General features: G+C 34.8%; 1 protein-coding gene across 1 annotated transcript in view; it reads left to right on the forward strand.

The window, feature by feature from the left end:
* COL5A2 (collagen type V alpha 2 chain) overlaps positions 1–27,507 on the forward strand; it is a 155,161-nt gene that overhangs the window by 81,342 nt on the left and 46,312 nt on the right. Inside the window, exons 3-16 of the mRNA XM_022567234.3 lie at positions 1,899–1,912; positions 6,237–6,269; positions 7,651–7,683; positions 9,338–9,391; positions 14,425–14,535; positions 15,676–15,753; positions 17,405–17,449; positions 18,446–18,499; positions 18,916–18,969; positions 20,157–20,210; positions 23,144–23,197; positions 24,192–24,245; positions 25,155–25,199; positions 25,803–25,856. Of these exons, the coding sequence (XP_022422942.1) occupies positions 1,899–1,912; positions 6,237–6,269; positions 7,651–7,683; positions 9,338–9,391; positions 14,425–14,535; positions 15,676–15,753; positions 17,405–17,449; positions 18,446–18,499; positions 18,916–18,969; positions 20,157–20,210; positions 23,144–23,197; positions 24,192–24,245; positions 25,155–25,199; positions 25,803–25,856 (737 nt within the window). The remainder of the gene's footprint in view (positions 1–1,898; positions 1,913–6,236; positions 6,270–7,650; positions 7,684–9,337; positions 9,392–14,424; positions 14,536–15,675; positions 15,754–17,404; positions 17,450–18,445; positions 18,500–18,915; positions 18,970–20,156; positions 20,211–23,143; positions 23,198–24,191; positions 24,246–25,154; positions 25,200–25,802; positions 25,857–27,507) is intronic.

Below are 27,507 nucleotides of genomic sequence, written 5' to 3' on the forward strand. Positions count from 1 at the left end.
TACCAAACAATACAAATGTTCTTGAAAACATTATGAAACATTTTTTTAAAATATAATGAAAAATCTACAGCTATATTCTTAAAAAAATGAAAAAGAAAGAATAAAAATGTGTGCATTTAGCATCCATCTCAAAAAATTAGAAAAAGAACAACAAAATAAGCTGAAAATATGCAGAAGAAATTCATAAGGAAAAAATGAGTTGAAAAGTGAGAAAACTGAAATACAGTAGCCATATGTAAATTCAAAAGATAGTACTACAGGAAATCAACAAAATAAATTAACCATAAAATAAGAAATGGTAATGGGAAAATGACCAAATGAAAACAGAGAACATAAAACAATAATAAAAGGTTTCTTTGCACAACTTTATGCTGATAAATTTGAAAACCTATATGAAATGGATACCTTTCTAGGAAAATATAATTTGCTAAAACTAGCCCTGGTAAAAGGAGAAAAAGTGAGCACACAGATTTCCCTAGAAGAAATAGAAAAATCTGTAAAGCAGATAGACCTACAAAATGTAGCAGATGATTTCACAATTGTGCATTACAAAACAGATTATTTTAATGCTGTTTAAGCTCTTCTAGAACATGCAAAGAGAAGGCATACTTCTAATGACTTGTTAGGAATGAAGTACATCCTTGATAGCCAAATGTGGCAAAATTGCACAAAAAAGAAAACTATAATCATATAAATTTACTTAATATTTTTAAATTTATTAAAAAACATAAAATATTAAATCTGTTAGCACATTAAAAGGATAATTAGCCATGAAAAAGTAGAGATTATTCCTTAAGTAAAAGAATAATTCAATATTAGGAAAGCTATTAATAAAAATAATTAATTAAAAATAATTATCTTAGCAGATCTATTAAAAAAAATCACATGCTTTTCTCCATAATTGAAGACATTTGGCAAAGGCAAATAAATATTCTTGATATAGATACTTAGTAACTTAGTAATAAATGACATTTCATTAACATGATAAAATATTTACATCTCAGCTTAGAAGCTTTATTATATTTAATAATAGAAGCATTACCTTTAATGCTAAGGGCCAACTCAGAATTGGTCCAATGATTCATCTTTATAGTAACAGTGTTTTGTTACAATTGTGTACTTACAAAACCTGAGGGAATAGAGTAAAAAAATACTACAAAACAATTTAGTAAGATAGTGCAGTATAAAATTAACAAATTAATAGATATACTATATACAATTACCTCATAGAATAAATAATAGGAATAAAACTGTCTTATTTATAATAGCAATATATAGGATAAAGTGGCTAAGGGTAAACTTCATACAAAATTTGCAAGACCTATCTGAAGAAAACTTTAAAACACTACTAACTCAAATGATGACTTTAATAAATGTAATGTTCTATTATGTTCTTGGTTAGGAAGACTAATAATAGAAAAATTAATAATAGTGACCTCCTGCGAGAAGTGAAATGTGGGAATTAGAGGAAAGGGGACAATAAGATTTTTCACTGTATAATTGTATACCTTTATTAATATATTTTGGGTTTGTTTTTTTTAACCATGTGAATGAATAGCCTACTCAAAAAAGTATAAAAAACAAAAACAGAGCATACTGATTGAAGATAATTAGCTATAATTTTAATAGTCAATGTTATAATTTAATGAATTTTAAATACTATATAAAGGATGTTAAGAATAATCACATAACGTCAGAATTTTCCAAAGGGATGTATTATTTTGCCTCCTACAAACATATTGATCCAAAACAACTTTTGAATTATATCTACTTGTGACAGGGAAAGCTGTTTAAGTTAAATTCTGACTCTCTAAAAATAATTATTGAAATAAATATTTAGGAGATTCTCAATAACTATATCTGCATAAAATAACATATTTATTCTTTTCTTTTTATAGGTAGAGGAAGAAAGGTAAGTTTTACTTTGCATAGTTTCATTTTTGTAAATTTTTAAAATTCTAACGCTATCCACATAGGACTGTGCTTTGAAGTGTTTGAAAACCTTTTGTAAAGTATAAAGTACCACACAAATATAAATATATGAGCACAGTTTAACTACTTTGATTATAGATTATAGATGCCTCTGGTTTATTCACTTTGTTAATTTTTGTTTATAGATGTTTCTTCCAGAAGGTTGTGAATCCCTTAGGGATTGAGACTGTGTCATATTAACCTTTGTATTACTTGCATTTATCACAGCACTTAGTATATACCTTATATATATTAAATGTCTAATTAATGTCTAATTAATTTATTTATTAAGGTCTAATTAATATATTAAATGTCTAATGAATGTCTAACAGAAGGAAATAAGGAGGGAAGGAAGGAAGAGAAGGGAGGGTATTAGTTCTACTTCAGTGGAATCGTGGTCTCTCGCCCATTGATTGGGAAGTAAAGATTCATTTAAAAGAATTAATTGAACGTTTTGCCAAACACACATTACCTTCCTTTCTCTCCCCTTCTTCACATTCAAGGAGCCTAAAATCTAATCCGAGAGACAAGCCTTACGCTCAAGAGGACAATATTGGGGTATAGCCGTGGTTTAGCCACTTGTCATCTGGACATGGGTAATCCCAGTCAGTGAAGAGAGTTCCATTCCCTTGGAAGTGCTCTCCGTTTTCTGGTTATGTTGAAAACTATGGGATTTGCTCTGGTCTTATCCAGATGGGCTGGGCACAGGAATCAAGAATGGAAATGAGCAGTCATTCCAATTTTCATGGCAGATTTTAGACAGCAAATTTAAATTCTTTGCCTCTGCATGCAGTGGAACTTTGGTAAAGTGATAATCAGATAATGCAATGCAATACTTTCATGGTAAATGAAAGTGATGCTGTCTATCAAGAGGAGGTCCTTGTCACCTTTACATTTTTTGGTTCAGAGGACAACACCATAAATTTGTCTTATTTGACATAAATATCAGTGACGCTATTTACATTTGAATATATGTTAAAGGAGAAGGACTACAGATTCCAGCTCACATTTAATTTACATCTGAAAGCTATAAAAATATGAAACATAAAGGTTTGAGTATAGGCCTCAAACAAACTAGACAGATAGGTGAATAGGTAGGTAGATAGATAAACAATCTGTGAAATAAAAAAAGAAGGACAGTGAGAACTGCCCTGATGTAATCAATTTGATTTGGTTAGTAATCACCCAATTTGCTGAGGGACAACTGTCAGGCTATGTCATTTAGTTTACTGCCTTTTCCCAAAGGTGGAATGGGACAGCTGGACACACTCAAAACAGCTGTTAATTTAGCATGCTTTAGTTATGTGCTACTGTCTTCATAACCCTGTTATTTATTATCAAGCGTCATCAGAAATATGAGAGTAGAGTAATATTACATAAATACATTTTGTGCTTGGTTTCTATAAAATTGATTTTTATTTATAATTCATTCATTCATGTTAACCCCCAAATAATTACTGAGCCCTTGTTAAAATCCTGTAGGAGGCAAATAATACAGATGACATGATGCTGGGAAAAATGCTGTGACTACTTCCATGGTAACGGCATGCTATAAAAGTGATGAGGCATGTCCACAGAGCATTAAGTAATGAATAACAGATGAGAAGTAAAATAAACTGTAATTCTCATCTGAATCTGAGTACTTGAATTTTATGTTTCCCACGGGTATGGAAATCAAATTTAGTAAAATTATCATTCCACATAAATTGATTTATTCAAAGCCCATATTAACAAAAGCAACAAATATTTACATATGTGGCTTATTTCCAAAATAAGAAAAATCATAGAATCATTAGATAAATTTGTTATCAGAACCTGATAAGAGAACATTTAATCCCGTATCAAGTATTGTGGAACAATAGGAGGCTCATTTTTCTAATTTTGCCTGAAATAATTTCTCCTCCCTTCTTGTTTTTCTAGACTTGTTCCTAAAAGGAACATTTTCTTCAGTATCATTCTCATAAACTCCTTTATTTATTGGACACAGATTTGCATACCCTCTCTGAACAATTAAAATTTTCTTAATATTTCAAAGAAAGCTCTTTTAGCTCTTAAAAGGTTAGCTTTTAGCTCTTAAAAGCTCTTTTAGCTCTTAATTTGTATTACTTTCATGTTAAAAATGGAAAGACCTAGTCTAGAAGTTAGTGCAGAGATAAGCCTGTTCTACTTTGCCTCCCATATGTGTTGATCCCCTATTCCTCTAGTCTTTTTGTAGGTGTGCTTCAGTCTACCTTGAAACATCCTCCTGCCTCTGTAGAGCCATTTCCAATACTTCTTTTTTTTTTTTTAAACATCATTATTGGAGTATAATTGCTTTACAATGGTGTGTTAGTTTCTGCTTTATAACAAAGTGAGTCAGCTATACATATACATATATCCCCATATTTCCTCCCTCTTGTGTCTCCCTCCCACCCTTCGTATCCCACCCCTCTAAGTGGTCACAAAGCACTGAGCTGATCTGCCTGTGCTATGTGGCTGCTTCCCACTAGCTATCTATTTTACATTTTGCAGTGTATATATTAGTCCATGCCACTCTCTCACTTCGTCCCAGCTTACCCTTCCCCCTCCCTGTGTCCTCAAGTCCATTCTCTACATCTGCATCGTTATTCCTGTTCTGACCCTAGGTTCTTCATAACCATTTTTTTTTTTTTTTAGATTCCATATATATGTATTAGCGTACAGTACTTGTTTTTCTCTTTCTGACTTACTTCACTCTGTATGACGGACTCTAGGTCCATCCATCTCATTACAAATAACTCAATTTCGTTTCTTTATATGGCTGAGTAATATTCCATTGTATATATGTGCCACATCTTCTTTATCCATTTATCTGTCTATGGACACTTAGGTTGCTTCCATGTCCTGGCTATTGTAAATAGAGCTGCAAAGCATTTGCAATACTTCTGAATTCTCAGTTTATTCCTGACTTCATGAGTATTAGCTGCCTCAGCATTAGAATCAGCAAGTACGATCAGGGTACTGTTCTGTCGTTGAGTCCACGATTAAGACTGTCAAGATTGTAAAATAATGTTTTAAATGAAGACAACATCTAAGAGTAAAATACTGAGGCATTGATTAGGTAAACCAACTCAGGCACATGATGGAAAACTAAGATTACCAGAATGTTAACAGTGATTATCTCCTGGGCATGAGTATGATATTTAGTTTATCTCTCTGTTTCCTCTATTTAACAATTCCCTACTATGAACTCATGTTCTTTATATAATCAGATATAAGAACAGTATATGTAAAAGGAGAAATTTAATAAAAGAGAATTCATTATTGTTGCATTTTCTATAGTTTGGATATAAGCCTCAATGCATTCATTCTCTGTAATTGCCTAGGAAAAAACATTTTTCATAGTGTATTAATGAAAATTAATATATTAATTAATTTATTGAGAACTTCTGTGTGTCCAGCTGAGAATATAAAGTAGACATAATCATGACCTTGGAGAGACCAAAATCTGTTGGAAGACAAATTCTGAAATAAATAATGCAAGCAAGTACGTGATACAGTAGAGGTATATAAAGATTCAATTCATCCAATATTATTTAAACTATATACTTGACATCATGCTATAAGAATGCAGTTTTTGATAATCTAAAGTTCTAAGAATCAAAAGAAATTCCATCTATATCTGTTGTGTTAGCTACATCTATTATAAGAGCAAATTAAACTTCCTGACTTTATTTATGATAGTTTCTTGTGTTATTTTTTACTTTCCTGTTCAGTTAATGTTTTTTCTAGATTTTCCACAGATATTGAGAATTACCTGACTAATATTATTATGTCCTTTCTTTTCTTTCCTTTTTTTTTTTTTCTTAAAAGACAGCCATACATCTCTTGTTATTTCTCATATTCTTCCATGAGTTAAAAAAAAAGGGATGGCAGGTTTTTCAGGAATGGCATCTGATAGGTTACTAAAAGCTAGGTGGCATGTAATATGAGTGTGAAAATTCAAATATGTCCACATTTCTGGATTTTCTCTTTCGGTTTGTTTACTGTAAAAACTGAAGGGAAACAACTTTACACATTTCACACATTGGATTAATTTTCTTTTCATGTCTTTGAGATTAGTGTTTTTTTCATGAATAATGTCTGACTAAATATTTTAAAGATTGATTGTTAACTTTTTTCTCAATTTAGTTTTTTACCTTTCTTACGCAGAAATTTCCAGTGTTTACGTGGAATATTCTAATATGACATGTTAATGCTCAACAAGCCACATATTTTGCTAATTGAACTTTTATTTTGTTTCATAGGGACAAAAAGGAGAACCAGGATTAGTGCCTGTTGTAAGTATATATGTATATACTGCTTTCATGTACCATTGATAAACTTAGTTATAGCCTTGTTGTATTGATATATTATTGCTTATATACATACTTTCAAAAACAGGGAATTTATTTTATAACCAAGTTTTTAGTATAAAAGAAGCAAACCAAAATAGATCAATTTTTTTTTTTTTTTTTATTTTTGGCTGTGTTGGGTCTTCGTTTCTGTGCGAGGGCTTTCTCTACTTGTGGCAAGCGGGGGCCACCCTTCATCGCGGTGCGCGGGCCTCTCACTATTGCGGCCTCTCTTGTTGCGGAGCACAAGCTCCAGACGCGCAGGCTCAGTAATTGTGGCTCACGGGCCCAGTTGCTCTGCGGCATGTGGGATCCTCCCAGACCAGGGCTCAAACCCGTGTCTGCTGCATTGGCAGGCAGATTCTCCACCACTGTGCCACCAGGGAAGCCCCAGATCAATTCTTTAATACAATATTTCATATTTATTTTTCACAATTTCCTGACTTTTATTGTCGCATGACTAAAGGTGTAAATTAGGGTTTTACAAAATTAAATATAATGTATGTGAATATAAAGTGATAGTTAAGATGTACATTTTTTATAGTATAAATAGCCATATAATCCAAATGGAAAGGCATGATTTAATGTGCCACACTTCTGGAAATATGTTATGCCATTATCCTGATTTAAATTCCATAGTGCATAAGAGTTCTTAAGAGTTATTTAGACTTGTAGATGATCAAAAAGTATATCATTAAAGAGGATGAAAGTTCTTCACCACTCTCCTAGATTTTAAAGGAGTTATCATCATTTTGTCAAGACAGAAGTATAACATGTTGATTTATTTGACAATATTTGCATTTTTGCTTTGCTTTTCAATTGGCTTGTCTTTAACAAAGATTCCCTAAAAAGTAAACCGTTCATATTGTTTTCTTTCATTTAAAAACACAATGTCTAAGGCGCTGTTTTAAGTGTTTTCCAAATATTTATTTGTTTGTCTTCACAACAACTCTGAGAGGGAGGTAATTTCATAATCATTATCACCATTTTACAGAAGAGGGACCTTAAGTACAGAGACGGTAATTAATTAGTCCAAGGTCATACAACTGGTAAGGGAAGGGATGGAGTTAGGATTTGAACCCAGGCCCCTTGGCTCCAGGATTGGTGCTCTCAATCACTATACCAGTACTGCCTCCCTATATTAGAGTTTAAATTAGATAATGTCTTAGCTTTATAGGCAAGGAGGAAATGGGCATCAACTATCAACATCTATTTGTTCTAAAAAAATTCACTGGGCTTTTGTTGTTCTTCTTATTTGTTAGACTATTAAGTTTTCGAAAACTCTTTAGAAACTTTATCTTTTCATATTATCTTGTTTATCATTTAGGTAACAGGCATACGTGGACGTCCAGGACCCTCAGTAAGTAGTTTCCTCCAATATTCATGATACTCTTAAGTTCTTTGAGATACTGAATCTTTATGGATATTATATCTATGAAAAGACAATAGACTATAAAATAATGATGCTTGATTTCTTGAAACATTTTGTTTTGCAACATCCTCAAGTTTAAGAAGTCCTTTGCAGCAGTGAATGATATTGATGAACCCTAATTAGGTTAACTGTACTCATTGAAATTAGGGCATATTAGTCTGTTTGACAATGATTAAGGGTAGACTCCTTTTATTTGTTTAATGAAACAAACTATTAATTTCATCTGTTACTATAAAATTAAATCATATATTACATTAGAGTTTGAGAAATTATGCATCAGATAGCATATTTCTGGTTTAGCGTAAAACACTATTGATTTCAGGTTTGGATTAGTGGTAGCATTCACAGGTAACCAGATGGATAAGACACACACACACACACACACACACACACACACGCACACGCACACACACAATTCCTGTAAATTTTAAAACACATTAAATTAACATAAGTGAAATACTGATACGCTTTAACAGACCTGCTATAGTCCTTCTGAAGCTTTTGCTTTTAAACAATACTGTATGTTGACTTGAGTAAATGAACAGTCTAATTTTTACAACTTGATTGAAACTCTTTTGAAGAGAAATAAAATTCTCCTGGCAACTGCCATTTTCTGGGGAAAAAAGGTTAATTTAAGATATCAGCACAAAATGCCACTTTTGAAATATAATAATTTGTTATTTAAAAAATATATATTTATTTATTTGGCTGCATCGGGTCTTAGCTGTGGCATGTGGGATCTTTTGTTGCAGCGCGCAGGCTCTTTATTGCGGTGCGTGGGCTTCTCTCTAGTTGCGGTGTGCGGGCTCTCTGGTTCTGGCTCACGGGCTCTGGAGCACGCGGGCTTAGTTGCCCCGCTGCATGTGTGATCTTAGTTCTCCGACCAGGCATCGAACCCGCGCCCCCTGCACTGGAAGGCGGATTCTTAACCACTGGACCACCAGGGAAGTCCCAATCATTTGTTATTTTAATAGAGAAATAACTACAATTACCATTTGGAAAATTCTCAGTGGATTTTAAATATACGATGGAGATGTTGCAATTCTAAATCAAGTTAAAAAAAAAAGATACTAGATACTTGAAGGCACACAAATTAATAGTAGAATAAGAGGCCTTTCTTTCCATTGCTTTCATCAGCAACTTGAATAGTGATGAACAGTTTGAGATATCATGTACCAATATGAACTCATACATTCCGTCAGAAAATTGGAAATCTGGAGTTTGTACGATTTTGTAGTTCTCAAATCTGAATCGTAAGTTTTTGTGTCTGAGACAAGACAGCAAAGAAACAATCCTTACAAATTTACAGTTATTGTTCAAACTAGTATATACAGCTCATTGGGCAGCACGATTTTACACTTCTTTTCAAGTCTTTAAGCTTCAGTGCTAAAAGAAACAGCCTTTCTATGCACACAGAGCTTTTATATACACATGGGTTTATTTTCTGTAGTCTTCAACTGAATTAAATTTTTAAAAAATGTGATATTTCTGTTTTCCAATTTTCTTATATCGGTAAACCTTTAAAACAAAAATGTCTGAAGTATATGTGTTTTGCAGGCATAACCATTGTTTTCTGTTTTAGGGACCTCCAGGATCACAAGGACCAAGAGGAGAGAGAGGCCCAAAAGGAAAACCTGTAAGTTGGCAGTGGAGTTCCCTTTTTGCGAATTGTACTGTGTACTGCATAAGCCCGTCTACACTAAGCTCCCTGGGTGCAGCAAAGAGCCAGTGGCACCATTCGTTTCTCATTTCTATTAAACGTGACATAGAATTCAGGTCATGAGGTAATTGCGTATCGATCCTGATTCAGAGGAAAGCATCACATGCTAATAATTACCTAACATCTTCTTAGATAACACAGATGATATTTATTTGTCCTTTAGGGGGTCAAATTAAAATAAAGTAGAATCTAAGGAAACATAATGAGTACCTCATGTTGTTTTCAGAGGTTGTAAATCATGACTTAACAATGCCAAGAATGCACTGTTGAGATAAAACACCCAAGCTCTGTGATCTGTGGTTGCTACAGGAATAACCAAATAGGATAAAGGAAAAAGAAATTATTAGAGAACAAAATTTTCTTTCAAGTGGTTGTGTAATGAATTTATTTCCCAAGTAACACTGGCTTTTTCACTGAGCGTCTGCTGCGGAGCTATCAAAGGAGTGATTTTAAACATCAACAAATTCATTACCAAAGGGAACATCTTTAAATTTAAATAATCAATTCTATATTCTTGAGATAAGACATGAGGTTATCATATAATACGTGCCAGATTTTTCTCTTATTACCAAGTCCTATTGTAGCAATTCTTTTGCTTTTTTTATATCTCACCCTCAAAAACTTATGTCCTTTATGTACTAAATGCCTAGACGAATTTGTATATTGCTGTCATTATCCGTGTTACAATCAGAAAAATTTCTACTGCTTAATTTTCTGTCTAATGATATCTACTAAAATTTAACTCTCTATGGATTTTTAACCTTCCAAAGATGTATTTATCCATATCTAAATGGGAAAAATAGATGAGCCAGGAAGGAAAAAACAACCTTAAATATATAAATAAGGATAAAACATATTTTTAGATCATGTCGCTAGGAACTCTTGCCACTGGTTTCATCTTTGATAAGGTTCTTTGCTTCTACACATTTCACCAAGTATAGGGTGACGCCAGTGCTGTTTCCAAACCACAGCTGGAGTTATGGAAGGTATTTGCAGGTATGCAGGTAAATGACAGTGGCCCCAAGGAAGGAGTTCATAGCCATGTAGGTGGGCAGCAAAGCTGTGTCCCAATTCCCTTCCCTTATGGCCCATTCTTCATTGCTGTTCCGCTGAGCTGCCTCGCCAGTGGTGGTAGCTTAAATGCTGTTGGTAGATCTTCAGATGTCTGTCCAGGGTCTAGGATGACAGAGACAGGTGGAAGATGACTTCAGTTGGGTGGAGGGTGGGTGGTCATGCAGAAACCACTGAGTATCAATGTACTTGTGCCCAGAATAATTGATAAAACTGAGTTCTAAGTCTAGGTAGAAGTTGCTGTGGAATTAGTTGCTGGAATGCCAGAATTTCTGTTAGGATTCAGTGAATCTACTCCTCAGTCCTCTTACTCTTCTCTCCTCGACTTAGTATGTTATATGCTCCATTTCCTATCTTGGTTAAGTCTGAGACAATCAATGTGAATTGCGTGTGTGTGTGTGTGTGTGTGTGTGTGTGTGTGTGTGTAAAACTTCGAGGAGTAGTTATTTACCTGGAATCAAGCAAGACAGTCCTGGCAGATACCCAAGTAGGAAATTTGTTCCTCTCTTAATCCTAGCAAGCAGTGGTGTGATGGTAAATGTTTAATGACTGACTTATTTAAAAAAAAAAAAGGTCATGAAGAACCTAGGGGCAAGACAGGAATAAAGACACAGACCTACTAGAGAATGGACTTGAGGATACAGGGAGGGGGAAGGGTAAGCTGTGACAAAGCGAGAGAGTGGCATGGACATATATACACTACCAAACGTAAAATAGATAGCTAATGGGAAGCAGCCGCATAGCACAGGGAGATCAGCTCGGTGCTTTGTGACCACCTAGAGGGGTGGGATAGGGAGGGTGGGAGGGAGTGATTCACTGTTATAAAGCAGAAACTAACACACCATTGCAGAGCAATTATACTCCAATAAAGATGTTTAAAAAAAAAGAATATGCCTGTAACTTTTGCTGATTTCCCTGGTGTAAATACTCCCATCAGGGCTGTTTTCAAGATACTGGCATGACGTCATAAGATACCTATAGGTAGAATGTTTTGCCTCAGGTCCCAAGACTTGCAGGAGATGCTTACCTGGACAAAAGCTGTGGCTGACACAATATAGGCTGGTACTGCAGTCATAAATACCATTTTTCTCCCCTTACTTCATTACCATCAAACACTACAAAAGCTTGTGAAGTAGAGCTCAGTTTCTCAATCTTAACACCACTGATGTTTGGGGCCAGATCATTCCTTATGCATTGTAGGATGTTTGGCAGCATTCCTGATTTCTACCCTCTAGATGCTAGTAGAAACCCCTGCCCCCGTCCCTCATACAGTTGGAACAAATAAAAACGTGTCTTGGTGTTGCCAAATGTCCCCTGGCAGTGGGGAGTGGGGGAGGGGAGCAAATTGCTTAAGATTGAGAACTACTGATATAGAGATACTCTCTTGAAGCTCTCATTACTAGCCAATGATCATAATGACTGTCTCTCATCACATATCCTTAGTTTTAAGTGTATTGTCCTGGTAAATTCATAGTGACAAACTAGCAGCCTGTCAGGAGGTAGACAGTCAATGGTGTGATGAGTTCTAATTGCACAAGACACAACCTCTATAGGTCTCTTCCCTCATCTGTAAAATGGGGAATATACCAGTTATTACCAACTATAACATTTCATAGTGTGTGTGTGTGTGTGTGTGTGTGTGTGTGTGTGTGTGTGTGTGATATTACTAACCATCAGTGAATAAAGTTCTTTACAATTTGGGGTCATTATGTTTCCTTTCTATTTGTGAATGTTTAAGTGTTGCCACCTAGTGGCAATGTACAAGTACGTTTTATTGTGGCTTGCTGCCTGAGATAGTGGAGTATCCTGGGGGATGGGAAGGAATGATTATAAATAGAATACTTACCTTAATATAAAACTTATGTGATTCAGCACACTTGGAAATATGAAAATATATATTTTAATGTATTCTAAAGTTATAATTTTTGTTTTAAATATTTACCAGCAAAATATCATGTATTATAATATTTTTTCTTATTTTCACTTATAATCTTGCTTATTATGTTCACTTAATTTTGGATAATTTTCACAAGTTTTTATTAATTTTAATCTCAATTTGTATAAAAGTAAATCATGTAGGCTATTTAGAGGATATACCATGGAGGCACAGAATGCATCATGAAGTCAATGAAAAAGTGAACATCCTACAATGAAAAAGTGAACTGTCTTCAGAGCAGACTTTGAAACATGATTTTTAATCACAGAGGGCTGGGGGAAGGACACAAGTTTTTGAAGATTAATATTGCCCAAACCTCTCTCTACTTGCACTGGAACTAAATGTAGTTTTTGGTTTTTCTTTGGAAATCTCTTTAAGAGCAGAGAGAATGTTTTAGCTCATTTTTTATATTAACCAAACCTGGTTATCAATTAACAATTTCACATTTTAAAAATACATTAAGAGTTTTCCACACGCAGTAGTCTGAGTAGGCCAGACTACTATGTTTTCTATGCCACCACTGACAATATACACTTCCAGCTCACGGTGTCGCATTCATATGATCCAGAAGTCGTAGATAGCAATGAAAAATTAGCCTCCATTATGTAAAATGAAAAAAGAGTGCAGCGAATGGTTAGTGGTTTAGGAGTCAGAAGGGGTTTGATTTTTAAAGGGTGAGAATAACTTTCTGAGAAATTAGTTTTCAAAATGTGAGTTTTCTCAGGCTAAGCTATTACTTCTATTTGAACACATAAATTTGCTTAATTATTCCACTACTCCAGGAAGTAAACATGTCAAACATGAGTGTTTAAATATATTAAAATACATTAATTAAATTTCTGAATAGCTATTGTGCCACCCTCCCCCAAACCGTCATATGCAAACTGCCCCCTCTGCTTGTCCTGCATTTATTCCCTCTGCTGTACCAGCTTATATTTGCTTACTGTGGGCTGGAAGATATCCTCATGCTTAGGCATGAGAAGATTCTTTTACTATTAAACTCTAACTCACTTACCATATTTTTCTTGATCCCTGCTTCTAATTAGTAAAAGTATATTGAGTTTTTTCATCCTTCCTTTCCTTTCTTTGGTCCTGTTAAGAATCTCTAGGGTTAAAAAGCCATAAAATAGTTAGCAAGACTTGTGGGAATGATAAGGTTAGGGGACGGAGCATTTCCAGAACTGAGGACGTGGCTGTTCCCCAACCTGCCTTCAGAATGTGGGCTAGGAGGAGGGTGGAATTCAGCAGCTACAACTCATTGCTCACTGCCCTGAGAAGTAGACTTGGCTGAGTCCCCGTGCCTTTCCCTCTACTTCTCATTGGTCTGGACTACCTTTGGGAGTAGTATGGAAAATAAAGTGTGCCAGACTTCAAGTACTAGAGTAGAGGATTGAAATGTGAAAATGTAGTAAGCACATACTGAGTGTCTACTATGAGCCAGGAGCTATGTGAAGCATTAAAAAATTAGAAAGATGAGAAAAACCACAAACCCCAATCAAGGATCCATCACATTCTTTTTTTAAGTGGGGGAAAGTTAAGCAAGAACATACACAGTAAATTTAATCTAAGACAGACAAGTGAATTTAGAAATCGTTGATGAGATACCCTGAACAGCAAAACTCAACCAAATAAGGAAGCTTATACTAGAATACTGATGAACTGAATACACTCTTATAATTATTTCAAGAAGGCTCATTACTGGGGGTTTAACACATCAAGAGTAAAATTCTTACCCAGAATGTACCACGTCCCGATGGTAGAGGCTGTGACCAGGGCTGAAATCCGCAGTGTTGGAATAGCTGATGAAATTACTGTAGGTGGCTGGGTTGCTATTTTTAAAAAAATAATGAACACTTTATCTCCATCAAGAAGTCTGGTTTTTGCTTTCAATTAAGTACATATTTGGCAATGGGTTCTAATCTCTACTGGCTTATTTTTCCAGGGTCCTCGTGGTCCTCAGGGAATCGATGGAGAACCAGGTGTTCCTGGTCAACCGGGTGCCCCAGGACCTCCTGGACATCCATCTCACCCAGGACCCGATGGCATGAACAGGGTGAGATGTGTGCATTGTTCAATATCATCTTTAGATAAAATTTTTTGATTTATTGTTATGATTTTAAATTGTGTTAGTTCAGATGTTGACCCTTGACTGCAAGAGAAGCTTAAGTGAACACAATACTGCTATGAATAACAATAAAACTAGGAAATCCACAGGGAATTGTTGGAAAATTCGAAGTAGCACTTTTTAAAAGTGCTGCTTCAAATTATTTGTATTTCTCAATGTCAGTTCTGGTCATTGGAATTTTGTACTTTCTGTTGATCCTGAAGGACCAGTAATATTGTTCCCACTATGAATTGATAAGAGAAATATGTCCTTATCCTTTGTTCTCTAGGCTCAGAATGCTGACAAAATCTGTGTCATGTCCTCTACACCAAGGGAGGATGACACATCCAGGATGATGTATATGAAAGAGCCACTGAGTTGACACTAAAAATGCTACCTGGTTATTTCCTGAATATCAGTTTCCTGCCAGAAGTAAAATAAAACAAAGTGTCTTTCTATACCTGCCTCTTTGAATTCTTAGTGGCAGAGACAGGGGATTTATGAGTAGATTGCATAGCACAACAAGGGAACTTATGGAACCCTGAAATATGATTTTTCTTTTACAACAATTTTTTACATTTGATTTTCAACACATTGTAGAAGGAATTGCCAGTTTATTTTTAAAACAATACGCACATTCTTTTCCCACTAAAATCTGGAAATTAATAGAACTCCTGGAATGAGTATGGGCAGTTTTGGTCATTTGGGCTACCAGAGATTTTTAGATATGAAAGAGAGAAGGTAAAACTGTTGCCAATTTTGGAACATTCAGGGACTCATTAAAAGGATTGTAAAATTGTAATCAACTTATATAAGTACAGTTTAAAGTTGGCCACAAACAAAGAAGAATGTCATCTAAGTAAAATATTCTGAAATGGAATCTGCAATCTTTAGGACAAATGTTTTAAAGGCACTTTTAGGTTTTGTTCAGATGCTTGGCATGCTCTAACCATGGAAGAAAATCAGATAAAATGATTCTCAGAAGAGCCGTTCTTTAAGAATCCCAGAGAATGTACACTTCTCAGTTTAAAAAGTATGTTGATATATGTCTTTTACTGTGGAAATAATGTCAACACATTGCTTTTACAGCCGTTTTCAGCTCAGATGGCTGGGTTGGATGAAAAGTCTGGACTTGGGAGTCAAGTAGGTCTGATGCCTGGCTCTGTGGTAAGTTCAGATTTTACTGACAATCAAAGTACTTTGGAAAAACCATTGTGCAGAGAGGTTTGAGTTGGCTAGTTAAGAAGTGATATGTGTCTTCTTAAAACATATCCATCCATCAGTTCATTCATTCAATTTATTTATCAAACCCTGGTGTGTACCAGTTAAAAGCACAATGGTTTTCCATTCCTAACTATGCAAAATATTTGTCTACATTAATAAAGGGCTGTCTGTATTTTTCACTTAGTATTTGAAGAAAATAAAGAATTTTAAAACATATAACCACCACCACCTCAACAAAAACTGTACTTTTTAAAAATTAAAAAAAAAACTTTTATGGTATTGTTAGAAAGTTATTTGAAAAAATTTTGAAATGAGAAGTTTTACTGCTTTAAGTTTTTATTATTTCCTATTTAATACTCTCTGGTTGCCTTATGCCAACAACTCTAAAATTTATGCACTGGGCCATCCCCATTCTCTTTTGAATTTCTTCAGCAGCTAGAAAGGTTCCCATTTTCTCTGAGTAAGTATTTTAACCTGGGTATTTGGAGCAGTGCAATTTCATTGAATGAATTAACACTTTTCAAAGCGACTTCTCCATGCTTTTTTGCTCATAATATAATTCAAAGCCATCCCAGATTAATGACATTTCAGACAATGTAAAGTCAGACTGCATAAACACCCCTTCTACCCATCCTTAAGGCCAGCAAATAACTTAAACATTATTTGTATATATTTTAAGTTACTTAAACATTGTTTGTTTATATACATTCTAAGTCAGTAGCAGTATGGTCTCATTCAATGATTACCTTGGGATATTTTTCTGAAATATATGAGTTTTTAACCGTTTGAAGTTGAAATTACATATGTGTTTATTTTTTTTAAATGAAGCTTTTATTTTCTTACTAGCTAAATATCTGATCAATCCAAAATAAAAATTTAAGTTTTTGCCATAAGAACAAACTAGATTTTGATTTAATTGCTTTCACCTTTTAAAGTGTGACATTTTAAAAAATTACATAGACATTTGTTAATAATTTTTAAAATTGCATTTTCCTTTTTTCCTTTGGTTAAGCCTCAGTGTAATCATTTCATGGTTAAATGGGGAAAGCCTGTGTGGATACTCTAAGTGTATGTTGTGAAAGAAAGAAATAACCCAGAAAACTTAGTGCCCCAGATTGTTTTAAACTTACATTTAAAATAATCTAGTCATTATTATTGATAGTTTCATAAGCCTTTAGTTCAACTTGCTCATTTTAAGTTATGAGAGTTAGCTGCTGTGAAGCTGAAGAATGAAATAGACGGTTTGATAACGACTTTATGCTTGCCAAGGTTTTTCTTTGTTGGATGTTCTGCTTTAATAGAACCACCCCTTAAGCAATGCAAGTGTTCTTGTCCCAAAGACACTGGGTGTGTACAGGCACATTCTTTATTTCTTTGTATGACACTGAGGGTGTGTGTAAAATCATCCCAAATGTTGCCCAAGCTTTAATCTTTTTGAATTTAGCTGTATTCCAGGTAAATACAGAAGGACGTCATCACCTTTTCACTGTCAGAGCTTTACTTTTCCAGATTCTAAAGCTGATTCAACATTTTTGAAATGTTTCAACTAATTGTCATGAACACTATGCAACTTTTCTTCTCATTTGTTTCTAAGGGTCCTGTTGGCCCAAGGGGACCTCAAGGTTTACAAGGACAGCAGGTAAGTATTCTTATAATTAAATTACATACTGTAGCAAAAAAAGAAAAATTTATAAATAAGGTCTCTGTGACATGACTGCTTTTGGTTGGCCTTTGAATTGCATATTTTAATGCTCACTGAATGGGATGTATTCAGTTAATTTTCACTCACTTAGAAATATATGCAGTATGTTTTTCATAGATTCTTTATGATGTTAAAGTTTTATTATCTGGTTTCTTTATGTTACTGATCTCCAATACAAAGAATTTTTATGTGCCTGTGCTTCTGAAATAACACATCATTATCTCATGTCATGGTGAAAATTCTCATAATTAGTTACGTGCCAACTCTGGAGCTCTGAAATCAGATCATAGGACATCACCATGTGGTATTATTAAAAAGAACAGTGAAGATGATCACTCCATCGAATCTTTAAAAAGAATATAATACTGTACTTTCTTTCTATAGCCTATCAAATACCAATAAAGTAGTGATGTAGAGCTATTTTAATGTTTGTAGCAATTTGACAGGCAGTAGGAAATGATTTTTCAAAAGAGAGAAAGAAAAGAATTCTTAGCTCAATCAAAGATACTGTATTTTCATTATCATGTGTGTGGACTTTTACTTCAAGCTATTTTATATTACTGCCATTGTGAATGGCAACTGTAGTTGATGAAGAAGAAGGAGAAGAGGGAGATAACTACCATTATTGAACTCACTGTGTGCCAGCACTATTCTAGGTTCTTAACGTGCATTAGTTATCTGAAGAGCTATAGCAGCCTAATGAAGTAGGCACCATATTATTCTCATTTCACAGATTAGGAAATGAGGTATAGAGAGATTAAGTAACGCACTCAAAGTCACACAGGTGGAGAGTGGTAGAGCCAGCATTTTGAGCAATTGCATTATACTGCAGAGAGTGTAGGATTTAATATTATGTTTTTCTTTGGTTTGTTTATATAACTTGCATATTATACATAAATTATACACAGATATATAATTTATTTTCAATTTTAGGGTGGTATTGGCCCTACAGGACCTCCTGGTGAGCCTGGTGACCCTGGACCAATGGTAAATGTCAAGTAAGCATGTAGACCCAGTTAAATATGGGTCCACCATTATAATGATGTCATGAGTTATTTATATTACCAGCTCTTTCCTAATGTGGCAAGAAATTCCAGTCCAATTCAGGAGCCCTCTGTTATGGACTGTGCTTAAGCTGTACGTTTCTTTTGGCAGAGTATTTAAATTCAGAGGCTTTGAATGTGGTCAGCAGAAAGTGCTAAGATACTTGCATTTGTGAACTTTTTTCCTGTTGAGCATATAATCTGACAGATACAACATAAAATTCAGAATATTAATAAAGTTATTTTCTATGATATTTTTCGTTTGTTGCAGCCATATTTTGGATTATATCATTGATGGGTATGGGTAAATATAGGTAAATATCCTTTTTTTCCTTTTGTGTTGTTTCATTTTTTTATTAGGGTCCACTTGGTACACGTGGACCAGAGGGCCCTCCTGGAAAACCTGGTGAAGATGTAAGCTACCTTTCTTCATTTTGCTTTGAAATTTTGAAAGAGGCTAAGAAGGAGCTACAGTGTTAGCATGAATGTTATTCATTGGTTCCCATTTCATTTCCTCCATTTCTAACTGTCATTAAAGTCACTAAAAGCTGGAGAAGTCAGAATGGAATTTTACAAAATTTAAAAGTGCTCTTAATTTTGATGGTATTATATTATTATAATAATAATATAATAGGTACTGTATCCTTGCCTGCATTCTTCATGTTTTCCATTATGATTTCTCCATGAGATACTAGAATTGTCACAATAGCAACAACCTTTGGTAGTAGAGCTTTTGAAGTGATCTTAAGGAAAAATACATTGCTTTCATCCCAAAACATCATTGTGAGGCCCTCATTAAATGGATTTTTAAAAATGTGTTAGTAAAATAGTGTCAATATTGTTCTCCAGTGCTCAAAATGCTTCATTTTGAGCACTGAAGAAATTTTGAGCATTTGAAGAAATGCTACATTTCTTTAATTGAATTTTTAATTAAAGTTATGACTAAACTTTAGATTTTAACATTAAGAACATGTGATCAAAGAACAAAGAACACCCTGTTCTTTGATCAAAGAGCAAAAAACAGGGTATAACAACAGATTTGCTTTTCTGGATTCTTTTGTTAGTTGTACCAAAGTTGAGGATAAAATTATGGGTAAACCATCAACGTCCGTGTGACATTAAACCATGAAAATATTTTCTCTTTGTGTATCATGAGATTTATTTAAGTGGATTACAATGAATTTGGCCATAAAGAAAATATCTCTGGTAGTTCTTAAACTTTTTTTCATCACAAGAATGAAATGGCACATATCATTGTAAGAAGCACTATTTATTTAATTCAGTGCTACATGTTGATGTAGAATTTCATAGCATGTGTGTGTATGTGTGTGTGTAAATTTTGATGTTCATAAAATGGTGAGCTAGGTGAGACCAGTATAATTTATATTTATTTCTTCTTCTGATAAATGAGTGAAATCACAAACTGACTTGCTCTAATGGATTGCCATCAGGAATAGAGCTGTGTTCTTACATTGCTTAGAGCAATGGGCATGAGCTTTCTAAGTAAGACTTTTTATCTGCAATTGATTTGTCATTTAGTCTCAGGAGAGAACATTTTAATTCCTCTTTGCTTCCCTCTACTTTGCTTTTTTTCCATAAAGGGTGAGCCTGGTAGAAATGGAAAAGCTGGTGAAGTAGGATTTGCAGGATCTCCGGTAAGTTTATACTGATCAATACAACAATGTAAAGACAAACTTCAAAAAATAAAGAACATTTAAAATTACCTCGCAATTCATTGCCTGCGCATGTATTAGGCACTGTCACCAAGATATGTTCTCTTCTGTCATTCTGAAACAGGACGATTTGCCAGGGTGATAGCTAATTCCAATTGCCTGCTTTGCATTGGCACCGTATGAATGACCCTCCTAGAGCTAGAAAATTATATCATAACCTAACATGGATTCTTTCCAAAATGAGTATCAAATTTTCATTTAGGTCACCAGCTTGACTTACTTAAATTTCACAACATATCAATCCCATTTTTCTTTTAAAGATATTTTTAGTATTTTTAATTTTGTATTATTCATATGTTGAAAACAACTGCTTTAAAGAGTTTATTGATTTGTTTTTTATATCCTAGAACAATAAATTGTGGACAAGATTCCTTTTTGGCTGCTTCCCCAAACCCTATTGTTGACTGAAATTCTTGATTGATGTTCTGGCCCCTAAAATCTTATGACAAGGTGTACTGATCACCAGCTCTCCTAATACAGCTGTTTTCTTCCCGCTTGGCTTACTACAGGGAGAAGTCCCTGGCAACTGGCTCCACCAGAATTCAAGACCTGGGCCATTTGGCCACACTCTGACCCCACCTTTCTTTCTTCACTCATATTACTTTGATAGGCCCTCCCCTAGGACGCACTACACAGGCAATGGGGAAAATTAGAAAATGATAAGCAAGCAAAAATGTTCTAACATTCCTGCTCTTAAACTTTTTCCTTGTCCAAAATCCCCTAAACTGATTTGGCCTCCTACTTAATATATTTCCGATAATATCCTAATGTTTCTACCACCCAATACATCCAACAATACTGAATTATTCCCCCTTTACTTTCTGAAGATTGATGAGGTTCAATGCTAGGATTTTTTTAAGCAAATAAATGCTGATCTTTTAAGGGAATTTACAAGGCTGTAAGGATTATTTCGTTACAAACACAAAACCAGTTCCCCAGCTCCCCGCTCTCTCTTTCCTTTCCTCCCCCTGAAAAGTCCATGCAGACAAGTCCATGCAGACAAAGACATATGGTTTAGTCATTAGCACAGATGTCCACGTGAACCAATCCAGGCTTGAACCTCCTGCCCTGCTACACTCTTGCACCTACTCACAGCGTGGGCCCTCCACGGGGAGGAAACGTGCCCTGCCAGCATGTCACAGATGCATTCTGTGAGTGCGATGCAACAATGTGTGATTGGGGTGTGATGACAGTCTTGGGTCAGCAGAATGAGAAAAATTTTATGAGCACAAGTACATCTGGTTTATTTTCTTGTTATATTAGAGATATGTAATCATATGAGAATTCCCTTGCAGACCACAAAAACTCAAAAGTTAACTAATTATTTGAAATAGCATAGCTCAGTAATTCCCCTATAGACTTAGATGGATGTATACTGAGTTTCTGCTCAGGATGGAGGGGAGTCGAATCTCAGTAAAGGGGAGCATTCCAGTGGAAAAACTTAAAGGGAGTTTTTGAAGTGAACGAATTCCTAAGTCAGGCTGTGTAAACAGAAGAATTAGTGGAACTTTATTTGTTCAGAGAGCATGGTTTGATGTGCCCTTACTATGATAACCCACTAGAAAACACTACAGAAACATTTTCCCTGGAAGAGGTCGCAGAGGAATTATTGCTTTGCTTTTATCATACAAATTTCATTTATTGAGTTATTTATTCATTCAATTAACTTTAAGTAAAGTCTATGATAATACAGAACAGAAGGATTTTACTTGTTAGATTGTGCTAGTACAAGAGAAGTTCCTTAAGAAAGATTTAGGAAAAGCACTATGAATGTCAAGAAGATGAAAAAGATGATGAATGTTAAACCATTTCTTCGTTCAGTTGTTTATTCAATGCTTATTCTTGAATGCCCACTACTAAGGCATAAGGCTAAGTGCCAGGGATATGCAGACTAATAATAATAATTGATAATATTTGATAGCATCAGTCTGTGCTATCAAGGTGCTCAGTCTACTGGTGGCAGTATTAATAGCATCCAGTTCAAAACCTAATCAATGTAGTCAACCAGAATAAGTGAATAATTAAGTCACTGGTTCCTTATCTATTTTAAGAGGGTATGAGGAAAAAGTTTCAAGCATCATTTCAAAATAGTCATGCCATTTGGATTTTATTTAGTGTTTGATTTTTATTTTTCTTTTTATTTAATCTGCTTAGGTGAAGGATGCATAGAATTAGAATAGAATAGAATTAACAGAAATGAAGAAGCTGGGTCAAGGAGCCAACCCATTCTCTTCGTATTTCTTGACTTTCTTTTCTGTTGGATATTTCATTTTCTCAGTTTTTTAAACAATCACAAATCCACAAGCTTCTCCTGAACATTTTATTTTAAGAAATTTCTGATCACATTTTAATATAATCTTTCTAATCATATTCTGCTGCTAATACTTAGAAGTTCAGAAAAAATAAATCATATTGGTTTGCTACACATACATTCTTCTACCACAAATAAAACACGATATAAAGGTGGGAAAGCATAGTTTTCCTTAAGTTCTTCGGATTATTTTTCCTATACCTTGAGCTGCTTGATTCAGACACTGAGCAGCTTGACTCAGGTTTATTTTCTTGTTGTTTATTCTTTATTAATTATAATACAGTGATATAATTTGAAAATTTAAAAATGTCATCAAATCAATACCTGACATTAATCCGTGTCTCTGTGTAAGACATGTTTCCATTTGCCTTGCTAATTTTTGATCACCTAGATGTATTTTGACAGGTAAAAATATACTTCTCCTTTTTCTTCTTAGGTTTGTTAGTGAAAAACTATGTACCAGATATTTCTTGGAAGAAAAAGTGTATTATGCAATTAATGACTCTGAAATGCCTTATCTGGTTTTTTTTTTTACCCTCGACAGGGAGCTCGAGGATTTCCTGGGGCTCCTGGTCTTCCAGGCCTGAAGGGTCACCGAGTAAGTTCAATCCCCTGTAATCCTTTTAGATACTGTGGCTTATAGAGTAGGGTCTGGGGAGCATTACCTTCAAAATCGTTACAATTCCATTTGTCAATTGCCCTTAACTGGCTGTGGTTGTAGTAGTCATCTGCAGTTACCAAAATCACAATGCTTTTTTTTACATTTCCTTTGAATTTCATTTGATTCTATAAACAAATGTATTTTGAGTTCTTACTATGTAATACTGCGAATACTATGAATACTGTGCTATAAAAGAAAAAACAGTGATAAATGAGAAATGCCCAAAGCTGACTCTCAGCTTCAGGCTAATGATATTCGGTTAAGAAAATATGCAATTACTATATAGTGGAATAAATGACACAATACTAAAAAGTGTACTAGATCACAGAGGGTGCCTAGCCAACTCACCCCAACTCAGACATGGAAGTCTATAGAATGCTTCTCTCTTTATAACTCAGGATAATTAATATGTAACTATTATGTTACATACATATATGGAAATTACATATCTATCTGTCTATCTGAAAGCATGGTTGATATTCACTCAGTGTACATTGACTGGCCTCTGTTTTGAGTGGTTGAGCTTATGATAGAATGCTTGCTCCTATACTCGTTATTAAATATTTTGAACATCACTCCTGGATATAAACCATATTTTATAACTATACAAATTCTATAATTATTTGTTTTCTCTAAGGCCACCATAGGTTTTTTATTTGTTGCTATAAAATAAATTTCTATGAAGTCACAAAAATTTGAAAGGTGAGAACATTGCACATTGAAAACATTATTTAAAGAGGGAAACCCTACTTTAATTTTCTTTGAATAGACTTTCAAAAAAGGTTGAGAATTTGGAAACATTTTGAGTAACAACTGTAAATCTGAGATCCGTTTTCATAAGGTACTTTCTGTGAGCTTATTTTTGGTTCTTCTTTTACATTTCTGAGGCTCAAAAAAGCAGTAAAATGCAAATTTATATTTTTCTTCTCAGGGACACAAAGGTCTTGAAGGCCCTAAAGGTGAAGTTGGAGCAATCGGTTCCAAGGTAATTGTATAGTATCTCAATACAACCTCACTATAGCATTTCTGTTCTGCTTCAAGTCTAAAATTTTTTTCAGGACCACCTTAAATAGTTCTGGAGGAAAGAGGAGTATAAAAAATGAATAGTTAAGTAGATAAATTTAATAGATAAATATAACCTTTCATCGATGAGTGGCAATAGATTTAGCAGGGTACACAACATGACTTAATTTTGCCACCAAGAACAGCCACCATGGCACTGGGTTTCTACCAATGTAGGATGGCTGTTATCTTTATATAAAGATGCACTATGAATCCACCCTCTAAAGCACATTTACTCTTTCTTTTTTCTTTAAAAATATCTGAGAGTTTTAGATGGTTCATTAGTCCCATTATTTAGTACCCTTTTAATTCTAGGGCCTTTTGGCCATCATTTCTTTCCCAAATTTATTTATGCTTCTAGAGGGAAAGAGAACATTCAGGAAGTACAGATGACTTTTTAGTAGAAAGTACGATGAAATACATATGTGGAAAAGCATTTGGCTTTAAATTTGTCATTTCTAAGCTTCCTATAAGAGATCTTAAAGGAATATTACAGTCAATTTTAGCTTTCTAAATTTTACTTGACCTAAAGTATTATCAGACATAGACAAATAGTTTTTTAATTCTAATTAATGTGGCTAGGTATGATAGTTCTATCAATCTTGCTTAAATCCCCAATATTATTTTAGACTTATTTCTGTAGGAGCTAAATTTCCATTGTATTTTGAGAAAAGGTGTTACAGCAGAATTTTGAGGTCCTTCATTGAAAGTATACCTTTCAAATGCTCACTTTGAAAAATAAACCTTTAAAATAACACACACATGGAACAGAATGATATGAATATCAATTGAAGGTTTCTCATATTGTAATATGATCTCATTTTTGCTTTAGGGTGAAGCTGGCCCTACTGGACCAATGGGTGCCATGGGTCCAATGGTACGTATAAATTTAATTCTTTGCTTTTTTAGATTATACTAAGAGAATGTTTAAATGAAAAAAAAAAAAAAGGACCTAGAGAACATATGTTAGCTGGTGAAATAATCCTTTATTATCAGTTGAAAGGCAAGCACACTATAAGAATTGCCCCTTCAGGGCTTCCCTGGTGGCGCAGTGGTTGAGAGTCCGCCTGCCGATGCAGGGGACACGGGTTTGTGCCCCAGTCCGGGAAGATCCCACATGCCGCGGAGCGGCTGGGCCCGTGAGCCATGGCCGCTGAGCCTGCGCGTCCGGAGCCTGTGCTCCGCAACGGGAGAGGCCACAACAGTGAGAGGCCCGCATACCGCAAAAAAAAGAATTACCCCTTCAAATAGAAAAGGCTTCCTGCATTACATTGTTTTTCTTATTTGTTGAATGCCCTTATTCTTTTTCAGTGCCCAGTGATCAAATCAGGATTATTGTAGATTTAGGCCATTAAAGCTAGGTTAAGTGAAATCTATTTAGGCCAATTATAATGAGTCTTGATCGATTTGAGTAGTGAAATCAAACTACCCTAGAAATTCAAGTAAGATATTTCAAGAGATGTTTCTCTATCATCTGCAGGGCCCAAGAGGAATGCCAGGAGAGAGAGGGAGACTTGGGCCACAGGGTGCTCCTGTAAGTATGTGTATTTCAACTCTCTCAAATGCTTTACTGAATATGCGTTTTAAATGAGAATTACATACTGGTTGCCTACTTTGTAATTTTTATACTATTTATTTTGAAACAAATTTAGGTTTACAGAAAAGTTGAAAAAATAGAAGAGAGTTTCCATGTACCCTTGTACACTATACCTACCTTCTGTTAATGTTAACATCTTACATAACCAAAGTACATTTGTTGCCTACTTATTTTAATACAGAATTTAAGAAATAATAAAAAAATTTAGCAGCATGGAGAATCATAGACTTTGGAGTAGTAATCACATTATAATAACAGGTAATATTTATCAAGCACTTATTATCTGCCAAGCATTCTTCTAAATATCTTTATCTCTTGTTCATCACAATCCTAAAAGGTAAGTACTATGAATAAACCCTTTTAAAGATTAGAGCCTCCTGATCATCTTCCCTAGTTGTACAGATTGAGAAATTCTCTTGCTGTCTGTCCATCTACCTTGAACCTGGAGGAGGACATTATTTTGTTCATTCTCATCACAGCTCTCTGAAAGTTGGGCTATACTTGCTAATATTTCAAACTTGCAGTTCATTATATTTCACCCACTTTTCTTTTGACAATTAAGGACTGCCACCTGGCCTCTGTTATTTTGATATCCTATCATCCCCATTATAATTAAAATTCCCAGGTTTATAACATCCCCTACTATTATCCCATAGAAGACAACCACCTTAGTGCTTCTCAGTGATACCAAAGTCAGGGCCTTGATTCAGGAGAAGTGAGACCCTCTCACTAGGCCATTCTTTATCACTTACAGGCAGAGTATCCTCTGGAAATGTAGAGAATATTGTAGAATATAGTCAGCTATTGCCTTATCCAGCCGTACATATTATATCCAATCTACTGTGTTCACTTCTCTGTGCTTTATTATACCATCTGCCCAGGCAGTTCCAGCATTTCTGCTTCACTTAGTGTGTGCCATTGCTCTTTCCAAGTTTCTAAGAACTATTGTCCCTCTTAACAACATTTCCCAGGGTCTTTATCAGGGTGTTAAATATGTATTATGGGAGAGTGCTTCCAAATCATTAAAATTCTCCAGCTTTATATCCTGTCCCTCTTGATCCAGTACCTTCAGGACCTAGTCCCATACATTCTTTCTTGGATTCTGCCTCTACAAGATGTATAGGACTTATAGATTTTTTAGTGTATAGTCTCTTCACTCTTTTATCAGAAACAGCATTTCCTCAATGCAGTTATTTTGTGACTTGATGCTAGTTGTTGGTCTGGGGAGGAGCAGGTGGTTGTGGTGGTGGCATATGTTGTCTGATAAAGTAGAGGCCTTTGTTTCATCTTTAAGCAAGAGAGAAGTATAAGCTGTTAATGGTGGTAAGGACCACTTCTGTAGGCCCAGAGGCTTCAGGCTATTTGAGATTTCAAAGTTTCTAAGATATCCCAATGCCAAATTTCAAGGTCCCATTCCCTCCAATCAAGGACCCTGACCATGGCATAGCAGACTTTCCACATTTTAGAATTCAACCTTCTCAAGAGCACTTAAACCTTTATCATAAAGTCCTGGGTCTAATCTTCAACTTTTTCTTCCCTCTGGTTGTAGAAGATGACAATATTTTTAAATGCTGCTAGGGAGATTTAT

The sequence above is a fragment of the Delphinapterus leucas genome, chromosome 8, assembly GCF_059928025.1.
Source record: "Delphinapterus leucas isolate spDelLeu-1000000601 "Yukka" chromosome 8, BTC_Dleu_Yukka2, whole genome shotgun sequence".
Lineage (NCBI taxonomy): Eukaryota > Metazoa > Chordata > Mammalia > Artiodactyla > Monodontidae > Delphinapterus > Delphinapterus leucas.